The sequence below is a fragment of the Zymoseptoria tritici genome, chromosome 15, assembly GCF_000219625.1.
Source record: "Zymoseptoria tritici IPO323 chromosome 15, whole genome shotgun sequence".
Lineage (NCBI taxonomy): Eukaryota > Fungi > Ascomycota > Dothideomycetes > Mycosphaerellales > Mycosphaerellaceae > Zymoseptoria > Zymoseptoria tritici.
Window position 1 is genome coordinate 398,561 of NC_018204.1, and position 15,249 is coordinate 413,809.

General features: G+C 48.8%; 1 protein-coding gene across 1 annotated transcript; it reads left to right on the forward strand.

Moving 5' to 3' along the window:
• Nucleotides 1-875: 875 nt before the first annotated feature.
• On the forward strand, nucleotides 876-2,105 carry MYCGRDRAFT_97670 (uncharacterized protein; the record flags this gene model as incomplete). Its single annotated transcript, XM_003847288.1, has 3 exons — nucleotides 876-1,151; nucleotides 1,207-1,512; nucleotides 1,842-2,105. 3 exons carry the CDS (start codon nucleotides 876-878, stop codon nucleotides 2,103-2,105), a joined length of 846 nt encoding a protein of 281 aa, XP_003847336.1.
• Between the last annotated feature and the right edge of the window lie 13,144 nt (nucleotides 2,106-15,249).

Here is a 15,249-nt window from a genome sequence, read left to right on the forward strand (position 1 = left end):
CCTGGCTCTAGTGCGAAGAATTGATTGAAATTCATGCACCGGCATTTGATATTAATTAAGCTGGGGGCTCGGCCGGGCTGGCTGGGGCTCGGGGAAGTAGCCAGGCTGTCTTACTAGGTGCGTTCTGGACCGACACAGCATGCTACGAACCAAGCTTGGATATCTGGGCAAGATCAATGCAAGGAGACAAAGGCACCAGTGCTCTGGCTTGAGGTTGGGACACTTAGGGCCCAAGAACGAGACTATCGGGATGACTTTGCTGATCGCCGTCGAGTCCTCTCAGGTTATTCACGCGCCTCCTACCCCATGCCGCAGAGAAGCTATAGTTCTTGATCTTAAATGCCTTGCAATTCGGCGGATTGATTGACCCTCTTCTTTTGTGGACGACGTGATTTGTGATGGGAAGGGAATTCCAGCCTATTGGGTCGGCTGTGGCGGTGTACGTCTTGCATGAATGGAGGTGGGTCGAACCTTGGAATCAAATGTCGATGACTTCTGGGTGACGATCGCCCTCCTGCATGCTCCTCGCATGGCTGTCATTTCTTGCCGCACAGCATAATGCATCATGCATTGCCAAAATTTGCAGCTGGAATGGAACGCTTGGACACATCGTGTCCCACAAAAGTCGGAACAGGTTCACTGCACTCACTTCCTACGTCCAACTCCTCTCCTCACCAATTCCATCGACCAACAGGTACTCGACAGAACGGTGTCTTCTGGCCGAAAGATCGATCGTCCGGCCGACAATCGTTCTCTATCGACACCACAGCCCATTCAACTCGCCCAAACCAATAATGCCACCCGAGCTCTATTTCCTACCTGTCCACCACCCGTCCTCTCAGCCATGCTCTACACCACCACCGTTATCGCCCCTGATGGCCGAAAACCCATTCCTCAACCATGTGGAAGCGGCGTTCCACCTCTCCGAGAACGCAGTCGCTCCGCGACGCGCAAGCAAGTCACAGGCGAAGGCGGAGGTGCGCGTAAGCGAGTATGGTATCGCGGATGATCGGACGCGAATGTCGATAACAACGGCAGGGATGCGAGAACGCGGCCTGCTGTTCAATCACCGTCGTGAGAATGCGTTTGCTGGGAGTAGCAACGTTGTTGGTAAAAGAGACGGTGGAAATAGTAGAGATTGGGGTGCATTGGTCAGTATACGAGAGTGTAGACGAGGCTTCTTGTGAGATCTAAACGAACGTACAGAGTTGCTTCTCCTGCTCCTCCTCCGACGGCGACGACGACGGCGACGCCAAGGACGCCGAAACCAACTTCGACACAGATACGAATGGCCATGATAGCCGCGACTTATCAGACGAGCGGGAATACCTCCATCAGCCCGACTTGTCCGGCGACGACGTGCAAGTGGACCCGCAGATTCGCGACCTCCACCCTCGCTACCGAGACATTGACCTATTACACGACCGTCCTGCACGCCGCATTTCCACCCTATCCACCTCGGTCCCTTCTCGGCATCGGCAAGATCCCACTCCATATCCGAGTCGAGCTACGGTACGCACGCTACCGGACGGGCAGTGTGACGTTCCCTAGGGCATATCTCTGGGATGCTCCCTTTCCTGTTGAGCAGGAGGGACGGTGTAATGAACTGGGGATCTTTCGTGCTTGATGAGATAAAGTTTGTATCCAAGTGATCGTCATCATTATCGGAGGAGGAGAAGTAACTCTGTAGACGTGAGAAGTGGGAACGGTGGAGAGGTTTCAGGGCATGCATCTAGAAGAGAGGTCACACAGTATGATGCATGATGCATATCATGTTTGCAATGCCATGTGCAAGACGCGGCACATTGCCTATCTACTACGGAGAAACGACATCGTTGCAGCTAAGCTACTACCCATCGTATCCGGCAAGTCTATATTGGCTCTTCCTCTACCCGTTGACAGGCCTAACTCACGGCATTTTGAAGTGGTCCGAACTTTGCTTCTGGTCTTTCGACAATAACGACACTTTCTCGAATCGCAATGCGATCCGAGCAGAGATGGAGTCTGTTGGAAGGATCCAAGGAAGAGACGAATACGTCTCCGACAAGGAAGTCAGAACGAGCAGCAAATACAGAACTGAGAGGAGAACAAGAACCCAGAGCTGAGCCCGCTTCGACGCCGTCGGGAAGGGATGAGAAGACTCTCGGCGGACTAATTGTAAAAGGGAATAGCCAGACAAGGGTAGAATCGAACGACAGACCACCATAACTTAGACGAGACAACAAATCGGAAGAAGAGATGGGATCGAATATCGTATTCAGCAAGAAGATAAAGAATCATTCCTCCGCGATCTGTATAATACCGGAAGAGCGGTACATCGACGAGGCCGCTAGAACATAATCCAGCCCGTACATTTCCTTGCTAATACGAGCTCTCGTCTGGTTAGATCAGGCGATGATTCGCCAACTAAAGCAGCCATTCTGGATGGAGTCTTCCTAGTAACTCGCGGAACTCTGGCAGCGTGTGTCGCTCAATGCTGGCCCAATTCTGCGTTCCTCGTCGGCCGTATATGTCGATGACGTCCATGAACAGTTCCAGCACACGTTGCTCGGTGTTAGGATGGACTTGAGCCGTCAATTTGACAGGGTAGCCGGTGAAAATGCTGTGGAGCCATTGTGTAAGGTTATAATAGCGTCCTGTAGGGCAGTTTAGGTCACTACCTTAATTCTCGTTTCTTACAATTACAACACTACCACCACCATTGTCGCTAATTGCTTGTATTGTCACCTATACAGTAGCAGAGTTACTCTATCGACAATATCGACAATCACATGTAAGTGCGCGCGCGCTAATACGCCGTTTGGTTAGATAAGTGTCATTTTCTTCGACTCTCAAACCTCTTATTAACACTACCACTTCTACTACCTCTCTTCATCGCTCGTAGCGCGCTCGCCACACAATACACACCGCTCGCAATATTGCACCCTCGCGCGCACGTGAAAATAGCTGGTTAGATACTACTTAATACGGAACTTAGTAAGGCTCGCGACCCTAATCGCCTACGCGGACTCTCTCTTTCCGACGATAACGACGATAAGCTAGCGACCACATCTACTATAGCTATCGCTCCTGCTCCTTAGCTACCTGCCGACCTTCTCGTCTACGATAAGCCTGCTACAGCTACCTCTAAAGACTTCTAGTACATCTCCGACCTCTAATAGAACGATGCCCTCGTTAGAGCATAGAGCAGCAATAAAAACACTAAGAAGAGCGGACGTCAGATGCTTATAAGATACGATTATGCACGCAGAGTTATAGAGACGGACGAAGGTAATGTAGCTCGCACGGCTCTTAGTAAGGCTCGTAGGCTAATAATAAATAACAGGCATTCCGGCGGTTACTAAGTACGGCTAGTGCGAGGATCGCGGACTCGACTGCAAGACTTCTAAGACTCTCGCTGCCTACGCTTACTGCTACTATAAGGGCAAGCCTCTGTGTTTTGCTAGAGAGTAGGTAAAGATTAAGGAGGAGCCGGTAGAAAAGAAGTCTGTATTAAAGGAGGCTGTTAGCAGCATGCGAGGTAAGATAAATAAGGCGCAGGACAAGATCGCTACGTTAGAGTCGGAGGTGTCGGATTTAAAGCGTAAGATTGGCAGTTTGAAGCATAAGATTAGCGGTTTGAAGGGCATAAAAGGTTAGCTGAAGGAGGAGCTAATTAAGGAGATTATAGACGAGGTTGATAACGTGCAGAGCAAGTCAAAGGCTGCTATTGCTAAGATTAAGCAGTCGGTGTTGTAGTATTAGCGTACTGTTAACGAGAAGTTCGGCAGACTAGGCGTAATATGTAAAAGGTGCAGTTAAGAATAGAGTAGCAGTATGAATCACTTTAGAACAGACTCGATTCGATACTCTCTCGGAAGGAGGAGATTCTACGTATCCTTATACTACAGGCGCAATCTGGCTTAAACGAGCTTAAAAGGCCCTAGTAGGGGTGCATATGCCGCTAAGGCAGGGGATTAGATGCCGATTGTCGGTATTCAGCGGAGGCAGATATAACATAGCCCCCCTCCTTACGCAGAGCGTCGCGCTCTAAACGGTTTCACCTCGAGTAAATTCTTTTTGGTGTTTGCCAAGTTTAATAGCCTAAGGCCTTAATTAGGGTCCACTGCGGCTTTAAAACCTAGGCTCGGATCCCTCGAGTTCTTCTCTTCTTCAACAACCTTATGCAGACTTAGTAAGTGTAACTTAATCCTATCCGATAGCCAAACAGGTCTAAAAGTGCCCCCCTAAGGGGCATTTGTAGCCTGTATAGTGCTAACATGGCGTTTAGTTCCCCTCTAGCCCTATTTTCCACCGGACGACCTCGAATTTCATCGAAAAACCGCTATTCTTACTAACCGACCCTATCCGCGACCGAACGAGCCTATTATAACGCAACCCGCCTCTATTACGACCTAACGCAAGCAATTCGCCGCTAACAGCATCTTTAAGGGCAATCTATGCGTCAACTGCCTTAACAAGCCCTTAAACAAGGCCGATTTGGCCTAGTTCTGCCTCTTTGCGCGCGAATCGCCGGACAAGTAGGCAACTAATAATAAGGACGAATATTACCTAAAGTGTTACAATTGCTCCAACCGCGATTGTTTCTAGGTATGTACATATAGGGTCAAAAGGGGGCTTTCGGGGGCTAATATAGTTAAAAGATGCCGGAACTGGTTAAAGGCGACATTACGAGGGCTAATAAGCTCCGTAGGGCCGCTATTACCGCCGATGGTACTGGAGCGATAGCTGCAGCGGCTTGTTCGGCCTACAAGGCGGTCTACGTGCGCATTAAGGGGTATGTGTAGTTAGTTCAGGTCTGTTTGGCTCCGTTAACCCCCTTTTAGGCGCTTCAACTCCTTCACCGGTGTTAACAGCCTCTATCTGCACTAAGGCAAGGCCGAATTCGACTAGACGGGACCGCTTATGCTTAGAAAGCGCGAGAAGTTGCTCGCCAAGGAGGCTATAAAGCGAAAGAGGGAGCTTGTAAGTATTTAGGTCCCTTCTTGCCCAAAAGTGCCCTACTAACCCTAACAGGGTAAAGACGTGCCTAACACCCCCCGCAAGCGACTTATTCTGGCCTAAGGATCTACCGAGGACCGCCTAAGGCGTCGCGTTCGGGCCCTTTTGGCCGCTCTAGACACTGTCTACACCCGTGCAGGCGCTAAGAAGGGCTCGAAGGCCTCCGTTATAGAGGGAGTGCTCCGTCCGACCAAGTACGACCTCTCTAGGGACCTTAAGCCTAAGGAATAAGCATATAAGCGCTTTTTCGTGTTTCTTTTGTCTCTTTTGGCCTCTTTTAGGCTCGTTTTAGGACTAATAGGCGCGGTAACGCCCGGGTTGTTTCTTTTTGCTACGACTTAGCGACTTATAGATTAGATGGAATTAAAATAACTTTACTATGCTCGATTGTCTCTCGTTGTGTAATAATGTCGTCCTTAGGGGCCCGTTTGGCCCCTGATTTCCCCCCCCAGGATTTTATTAGATTAAAATTCTTCTAAGGTAGAGAAAATTTTTAGGTAACTAGGAACCGGACTAAGGAGTTAGTGTAGTGTTAACTAGTGTCTTTTAGGCCTTAATAGTAACTAATAACGCGTTTGTATATCTATCGTACTAGTCTACCGCCCTTAGTACCTCCCATACTTCTATTAAATGCTCTTATCGCAGTAGGGCTAATGTAAGTTGCAGGTTCCTAAGTGTTTTTAGACGCGGGCCAGCCCTTCTACGCGATCCTGTACATCTATCTGCCGTGTTGTTTCTTACGCTTTAGGATCTTATCTACTACGTAAACGTCGGGTTCCTCTAATCGGATCTCCTTTAGGCTATTCTAGGCCCGTTCAGTAATTTTGGCAGGTTTTTCCTCCTCTAGTAGGGAGATGTAGAATGTAGGATGGATGTTTATCGTTTCCGGCAGTTCTAGCGCGTACGCGACGTCGTTTACGACTCGCTTAATCCTATATAGGCTAACATACTTGTGATCGAGCTTTTCCGACGGCCGGATAGACTTTAAATACTAAGTGGAGAGGTATATACGGTCGCTAACCTTATATGTTTTCGCAGTTTTGCGAGCATTGTAGTATCGTGCGTGTCTCTCCTATAACGCAGCTAGTCTTTTATGTAGCGTTTTCTGTAGGCCGATTACTTTGTGCGCTATTTCCGCCGCACTAGGCGCTTTGCCCTCTAATTAGGGCAGGTCGGGCTATCTAGCGGCAATTAGATCGTAAACGTTACATGCTTAGAATGGTGTTACCCCTGTTGTCGCATAAACGCTATCGTTGTAAGAGAATTCGGCTACCGATAGCATTTGTGCCTAGTCGTCCTGTTCGTAGTTGTAGTACACTCGTAGGTATTGCTCTAGCGTTTGGTTCTAACGTTCCGTCTAACTGTCTATTTGGGGGTAATATGCGGTGCTTAGGCCCCTTCGGACCCTAAGGTGGTAGTAAAGCGTGCTCTAGAACTTGGATATAAGGATCGGTCCTCTGTTAGACGTAATTAACTTAGGAGTTCCGTAAAGGCGGAAGATTTCTCTTAGGAAGACCTCCGCGAGGGTTTCGGCGTTAATGTCCTTCCGTACGGGAATGTAGTAGGCCATTTTGGACCACCTGTCTATAACGACGAGGATTAAGTCGTATGTGTGCTCTATAAACGTACTTAGGGGCAGATCGGTAATAAAATCCAATGTTAGGTCCTCCTAGGGCCTGTTTGGTAGAGCTTCCGCACGGAGTTCTCTATATAGGCTATATCGCCGTAGCTTCGCCCTGTCGTATGTCTAGCAGCTGTTTACGTAGTCCTTAACGTATTTTCTTATGTCTGGCCAGTAGAACGACTGTTGCAACAGCTCTAGGGTCCGTTTAAAACTAAAGTAGCCAGCTAGGGGATCGTTATAGTACTAGCGGAGAGCTGCTAGGCGTACTAGGCCCGTAGGCACGTACAGTTTCTGTTCGTAGAAGAGGAATTCGCCTTATATAGCCTACCTTTAGGTCTATTCCGGCGGATCCGGGTTATTTATAGCCAGTTCGACTGTCGATGCTATAGGGTTATATTTCAGGCTTTCGCGTATTGTATTAATTAGCGGGGAGTCTGATAATTCTTCTATTAGAGTGCTCGCTATTATATACGTTTTGCTGCAGTAGGTCCTAGCGAGCTATAGATAGTAGGTTATAACTGCTATTATAGACCGAACAGGGCTGGATTCGGCCGTTATTCCCTCGGACAGACCTAGTTGGTGCCGAAGGGTGTCTAATGCAGGAGCACTGTCGCTTTCGTTAATCTACCGTCCCGAGTAGTCCCTGTCTTCTAAGTCTAGGCGTCTGCTTACTCCGTCCGCGGCGGCATTAAGCAACCCCGGGTTGTACGTTATGCGGAAGTCGACGTTTGACAGCTGCTCTGCCTATCTTGCCTGTCTTCGGCTTAGTTGCTTGGTTGTTATAAACTATTTCAGGTTGTAATAGTCTGTTAAGACCTTAATTTAGTGCGAAGCGCCCTTAACGTAGTATCTCTAGTGCTTAAAGGCCTCGACTATAGCGAGAAGCTCTTAATCGTGTGTGTTATAGTTCCTTTCGGCCGCGTTTATCTTGCTAGAGAAGAAGGCTACCGGGTGCTAGTGCATTTTGCCCTCCGTTTTATGCGGTTAGGACAGTACTGCCCCGACGGCGAACCTAGAGGCATCTGTTACGACGCGGATAGGCAGTTTTAGGTCGAAATGCCGCAAGATAGGCGCTTTAATAAACCTGGTCTTTAACTGCTAGAATGCTTGTACTACGTTAGGTAGGAGCTCGAGGGGAACTAATTCCTCCTTTCTCTGTTAGTGTCCTCCTTTAGTACTATTTAGGCCTCTTTCTGTTAAGCGGTTTAGTAGGCTAGCTATACAGGAGAATCCCTTAATAAACTAGCGGTAGTAGTTTACAAATCCGATAAAGATGCGAATGTCCCTAACTAAGGCCGGAAGGGGCTAGTTAGCAATAGCTTGGATCCTTTCTGCCTCTATTTCGACCCCTTTTAGGGTTACTACGAACCTAAGGTAGCCGACTTGCCGCTTAAAGAACTCGCACTTTGACAGTTTAGCAAAGAGTCGGTGTCTTCTAAGTCTCTCGAGGACTATCTTAACGTGTTTCTTATAGCTTTCGGCGTCTTATAAGTATATTAAGATATCGTCGAGGTATACTACAACATAGTGGTCTAGCAGGCCCCGGAGGGCGTAGTTTATGTATCCTTAGAACACTACTGGGGCGTTAGTCAGCCCAAACGGGACTACAGTGTACTCAAAGTAGCCATACCTCGTCCGAAAGGCAGTTTTCCACTAGTCACTCTCCTTAATTCGGATGCGATAGTACGCGTCTCGTATATCTAGCTTTATAAAGAACTTTGCCGGCGCCAACTAGTCCAGAGATTCCTAGACGAGGGGCAGGGCATGTCTATTCTTAATAGTAACGGCATTAAGGGCCCTATAGTCGACGCACAGACGTAGGCCGCCGTCCTTTTTCTTTACAAAGAGGATGCCTGCCCCCGCTAGGGAGGTCGAGGGGCGGATCTACCCCTTCTCTAGGCTGTCGGCAAGGTAGTTGCGCAGAGTCTCCAGTTCTGTTATAGAGAGGTTGTACAATAGGCTGTACAGGGCCTCCTTGCCTTCTTCGAGGTCGATACTAAGCTTATTCGGCCCCGTCTCGGGGAGAAGGGACTCGTTTCCTTCTACGAAAACGTCCGCGAAATCCGAGAATTCGCTTGGAAGTTCCGGTTCTTTTGGCGCGTCGTCTGTACGTTAAGCGGCAAGGGCCTAAACGCGCCCCGAAGGGATGCCGGAGGCGTCCTTCTAGAACTCTTTAGGTAAGACGAGCCTGACCGGCCTCTATTGTCTACCTTTCGTCCCCTTCCAGGTAACGCTTTTATAGATAAAGTTCACCCTCGGGTTCTATCGTTCTAGCTAGGGCATGCTAAGGACTAGTTGGAACCTGTAGATTCTTCCGACTACGAAGGTTTCTATACATCCTCTTATGTGTCCTTAAGTGTCTGTTACTTTAAACGGGACGCGGCATTCTCCCTAAATAGCTATCCTCTAGCTGTTTAGTACTACGTATTAGGCCGTTTGCCCTAACTCGGGGCTTAGGCCTAGCTCTTTAGCTGCTATGTTGTCTATAAAGTTGCTTTGCGCTCCGCAATCGAGCAGTGCTCGGAGTGTCTTAGTCCTATTAGGACCCTACATCTCTACTTTAAGGCGTATTAGCCCTTCCCCTGTAGTTCGGGGGATTCCTCCTAGCTCGGCAGCCTTTCTTTAGGCCTCTAAGTACTAGACTTAACCCGCAGCAATTAGAGGAGATCTACTGCGGGCTCTCCCTTTTCCCGACTAGTCCTTGTTAGGGCATTCCTAGCGCCGGTAGCCCTCTTTGCTATATGTCTAGTAGGCAGTGGCCGACTTCTCCTTATTAGCCGCCTTCGGGGGGGTTTTAGCCCTTCTTGGCCTACTCGGGGGCTTGTTATTTTTGTTTAGGCGCCTTCTGTTAGTCTCGTCGACGGAAGTCTTTGCTAAGCGCTTTTTATTAAATTCCTATATCTGTCGGTACGATATGTTAGCTCGTTCCTCCGCATCTACGAGGGTCGTAAGGGTAACTTGGCCCTGTTCGAGCCTGTTTCTAACCGCCGGGGTAAGAGCTCCCTTGAATTTATAGATTATCCTAGGAATGTCGGTACAACCGATCTTATCCTACTGTTCTTTTAGGTAGTTTATTAGCCTAGTTAGGGTCCTGTCGCCCTATTTGGCCTCTTTAATGTTGTCTATAGCTCTTTAGGTGCGTTCGTCTTTTGTACCTATAGAATCTAGCATTACGAGCTACATGTTGCTCTATATTAGCCAAACAGGTGCCTTGTCGAGAAGGTGGCGCTTCTAGTGCTGCTTTTAGGGTCTCGCTATCTATTCTTCAGCGAATTCTATCTTTTCTTCGTTAGTGGCTATACTAGCCTGGTTAATTGCTCGGTTAATGTCTTCCTACTACTATTCCTAGTCGGCGCGGTTCTTTCCTTCGAAGATGTAGGGATTCCGGGCCTTTAGGAGCGCGTTCTTAGGGATAGATAGCCGAACTAGGGCATCGGGCAGGACAGTAGGGATAGATCCGTTCTGTACCTGGGCGATGCGGTCCCTTATAGCCTTATTGCGTACCTAGAGAAGGCTAAGCTGGAGGAGGCGCTCCTGTCTGGCGGTAGCGGCCTCCTCCTTACGGATTTGTTTATTAATGTCGTCTTCTTCTCCCTTAGGTGGGGTGTCTTCTTCCTATAGAGGGTTCTCCGGTTCTTCTTCGCCCTCGTTAGCGGCATCCTAGTGCCTAATAGGTTCTTCCAGGTTTTTAGGCCCGCCTTCGGCGTCTTCGTCGTCGCCAACGGCAGTCTGGGTAGAGGTTTCTATAGTCTCCGGGTCGTTAGCGGGTTCGTTCGCACAGCGACGGGTGCTCTTGCTCCCTAATAGGCCGGGACGAGACGAAGCTATCTCGGAAGTAATTCGTCGTGCTGTAGGGTAGATCGAATCGTATATAAAAGGTGCAGTTAAGAATAGAGTAGCAGTATGAATTACTTTAGAACAGACTCGATTCGATACTCTCTCGGAAGGAGGAGATTCTACGTATCCTTATACTACGGGCGCAATCTAGCTCAAACGAGCTTAAAAGGCCCTAGTAGGGGTGCATATGCCGCTGAGGCAGGGGATTAGATGCCGATTGTCGGTATTCGGCGGAGGCAGATGTGACATAATAGATCAATAGATAGATCGATTTGGCCTGCGAGCTCTCTACGAGCCTTGCGAGCCTGCACGTTGATACCCAAATGAATGCGTTAGTTACTATATATCTCCTTGAATCCCTCGTTTTCACGCTTGAATCCCTCGTTTTCACGCTTACGAGCCAGCCGTTTTGGCCTGCGAGCACGCCGCGAGCTATTTTTAAGGAAGAGAATTAAGATATTAAGCTATTAAGATATAAGATACACGTTTATCGCTCCTTCCAGCCGCGAGCTAGTCCTTGTAGTCCGCGAGCACGCAACGAGCGAGTCGTCGGTAGCGTGTATTTATTAGATTTGTATATATTAGTCCTTCTGGTTAGCCCTGCCCTTCTCGGTAAGCTTAATATTCCTCTCGCTCCGTCTAGTGCTAACAGCCACTAGCTCGTCGACCTTCTTCTTCTTCTTCTGCTGCTGCTGAACGACCGGCTTGACGACCTGCTGAACGACCGGCTTAACGACCGGCTCGGCGACCTCCTCCGGCATCTCTAAACCCCCTTGATTAGCAGTGCTAGCAGCAGTGCTAGGGGCCTTCGACTTTAACTAAGGCGTTGGCATCGTCGTTGTCGCTGACGAAGAGGGCATCGTCGAGTCCGAACGGATCGCTGGCGCTAGCGCACTAGCTGCTGCGGAGGAAATCGTCGAAGGTGCACTATTCTCCTTAGCTCGGTTCGCGGTAGCTTCCTTAGCCCTTGCTATATCGTCCAAGCTGTCCGTGTTAGGGTCGAGCAGAATGCAGTCGTTAGGCTGGCTTACTAGCGATAATTAAAGGTCGCGGCTAGCAGGGCGTTTAGAGCTAGAGCGTTGCTAAGGCTAAGGGCTGGAGTCCTGCTGCGAGGAGCTAAGGGCAGTGCGAGCGGAACGCGAACGGCTTGCGAGCCCTGCGGACTAGTCTGCGAGCGTCTTGCTGTTGCTACCGGACGGACCTGCTATGGCTATTACAAGGTAGCGAGCCTCCGGTGCGAGCTAGCTTGCAAGCAGGTAACTCTTGCCTACGGGGATCTCCCTACCGTCGACGCTAGTATAGCTGTTAGTCCATATAAACGGATAGTAAATAACGCCGTCCTTGTCCTTAAATACACGCCCGTTAGGGTGCAGGACAGTGCTATTAGTCTGCACGTTGTAACTAATTACATACTAGAATGTAGGCTCGCTGTTCTTCTTTACGGAGCGTTTTAGGTCTATATACACCTAGCTATCGTCGTAATTCTTCCAGCCGCTAGAGTAGATAACGTAAGTGATCTAAACGGTCGCCGAGGGAGCCCTGCTAGTTGTCCTTAGATTAAACAGCTATATTATCCTGATCGTAGTATTCGCAGCAGCTACGTTGTTAGCGCCGAGCTTAATAGGCTAATTCCTGCTATACTCCCTTGTTAAATAGATGTCGTAGTAGGGCTTCTTGTCTCGCCGCTACTTCGCAGCTACGCTCTCGTTTAGCAGATACTCTAAGAAGAGCCTTCTACAGTTATGTTTCTTAGCGGCCTTAAGAATAGTGTCTATCTCGGCAATAACGCCCTAAGCTTGCTATAAGATCTTATTACGTTTGTCGGAGTATACCGGCGTCGCATTATCGTCGGCGTCCTTACTATCTATAGGCTCCGGATCTATAAGGGTAACAGTGTGAAGGAAGCACTTAGCAGTAAACAGTAGCAGTAGCTTGTCCTTATTGTCCTAGGCACCGCCCCTCGCACTCTTGTTATTAGCTAACAGCTCCCTTAAACGCTTAGCCTTCTTAGCCTCCTTTAATAAGTTGGCGGCAGCGTTAGGTAACTTACGGGCCTTTGTCTTAGCCGCCTTCTTTATCTTAGTGTTCGTACGGCTCTACAGAATGTATATACCCTCGCGAGCACTAGAGCTAGGAGGGGTAGCCTAGCGCTCGTAGTCGCTCGTAGGCTCGTCGTTGTTGCTCGCCGGAGCTGCTTGCGAGGGTAGAGGGCAGCTGTAGAAACCACAGTTCTTATCGCCGAGATTAGCATAAGAGGTGTAGGGTAGTGCCGCAGGGTTGCGGCAGAACTAAGAGGTAGCCATAAGACGGCTGTATACACAAGGGACGGTAGTAAGTAAGAGGAAGAGGAAGAGCGAGGACAGGAGGGCATAGCCTTGTATATCGTTTAATCGAATGCAAAGCCGTTAGCACGGAAGAAGTCCCTTATGCGGTTACGCGGCTGCAACTTAGCTCCCTTCGGAGGGGTCTAAAACTCTGCGAGGTTATTACTAGCAGCAAGATAACAACTAGCAGCATCGCGGAGGTAGAGATATGCATCCACATAGATCTTATCCTTGTTAGCGTCCAGCTCGCAACCATCGAGCGTCGCTAGATAGCTACTAGCTACTAGTATCTCGGTAGCCTACAGCAGAGTCGGCGGAGGAAGGTATGCAAGGAGATCTGTAAATAGTTAGCTCGTTACGGCACGTAAAACGCTCGCAACGCTCGCAACGCTAGCAGGCCAGCAGCAAGCTCTCGATCCCTACACTGCTCCTTAACCCTAGCACGCTCGCAGCAGCACGCAAGCCGCTCGCGGGGAAATACTAACCGAATTAAGCATACTAATCCGCTATCCGCTAGATACGCGGATGCTCTGCGTTAAGGTATATTCCGCGATCCTCTACGCTATTAGGAGGATAGTCGTAGTTGTAAGTAGGAATACTAGGCAAGTGCCCTTCGACTTTAGGCTACTTTCGAATAGCATAGTTATTATAGCTGTTAATAAACAGCTCGACCGTAAACCGGAGGATTAGAACGTAGACTGCAAGGAACGCCACACGGTCAGCCCTACTATCCTCGCTATAGAGGCCTTTATCGCGAAGCTAGTAGAAGAAATTACGCCATCGATTCCACCCTACAGCTGCACTAAGACCCTAGAAGCGCTCTATCGTTTAATTGCCCTTGCTCGTTATATACTAGAAGCTATCGCGGAACTTAATGCTCTAATCCTCCTAAAGTTTATAGCAGAAGAGGTGTATATTAGCTATTAAAGGAGTCTCTACGCTGTAATCCGCCCGCATAATCTGTGTATAAATAGAGTTAGTAGAGCTGCAGAGCTGCGAGCATAGCACAACCGGTTGCGAGCCTACCTTTAGCGTAAAGCCAAGTTCTCGGACTGTATCTAAATACTGCTTAGAGACCGAGAAGACCGTCTTAGCTATAGTGCCTATGTAAATCTATATAATCTTCTGTGTGTATATATCGATACAGGTATAAAAGCAGATGCCGAAGCTCTCGAACTTGTAGTAGGCATCTACCGACCATATATAATTAGGACCCTTAGCCTTTAGACGACTGCGCTTAACATCCTTACAACTACCCTTCCGGCAGCGGCAAGCATTAGGACCTACAGGATTAAGGGTATACGAGATGTTAGCTATGCGATCCCTACGAGCAAACGAGCGTTAGCATACGAGCTAGGCGAAGGAGTTTACGAGCAAGGGAAGCAGCGTAAATTGCAGTTTACGAGCAGACGAATCTAGCCTGCGAGCGTGCTTGCGAGCGTGCTTGCGAGCATGCTTGCGAGCGTGTATACAGACCTTCTAATAATGTTGTATTCCTTCCGCAGGTGCCTTGCTAATCGTTTGTATTTATAGTCATCTAATGCACTACCTACAATCGTCCCCTCTAACACTATCCGTATAACCTTATCGTGTTCAGGCTAGTTATCTCGTAGGATCCTTCGATACAAGCCTAGCTTCTTCCGGATATCTGCTAATTGCTACAGGCTTATCTCGAAGCCGTCCTTCCTTAGGCATCTTAACAGCCTCTTATCCTTTATATCCTACTGCTAGAAGAGCTCCTTAATCCTTGCATACAGCAGTGCCTAATAGTCCTTATCTTAAGAGATCCTCGGATGCGTAGAGAGCTGCTAACGAGCTAGTATCTGTCTGAACGTTCGAGGCTTAATAGCTACTTGCTGCTCTTCCCTTAGCTATTAAACGACGTCGTCGTAGGTCTATTCGGAGACCCTAAGAAGGAGCTCGATCTCGGTTCGAAGGTAGTCGATGTTAAGGGCGGCGCGTAGCATGGCGAGAGGGTAGTAAGGGCGTTAAAAAGAAGAAGAACGATGTTGCGAGCAAGAGAGGTAGACGTTGCGAGCGCTTACTAAGCGTTAAATCGATAAAACGAGGTTTTGAGAAAATGAGAATTAAGGTAGTGACCTAAACTGCCCTACAGGACGCCATCTTATCCCAGTGGCGGTTCCCTGGTCCTGAGCACTGACGAATCCGAAGATTGTTTGCCGACATCGACTGAGTCACCTGCAGCCACTTTCGAGAAAAGTCTAGAAATGGTATGATGTTGTTCTTCTCAACGATGATGACGAAAGAGTTCTTCGAGTAGTATATCTCTCGTAGCTCCGTGTTCGTCGGAAAGGCCAACAGCAGTGGCGGCTCCCGGACAGGGTTGGGAATGGCATCGGACTTTGATAGCTCGTGAGCGAATACCAAATGTCGGAGTTCTGTTGGTAGCTCAAAGGTCGAGAAGGTGACTGGCTTTGATGTGTGTATCCCCATCTCTGATGT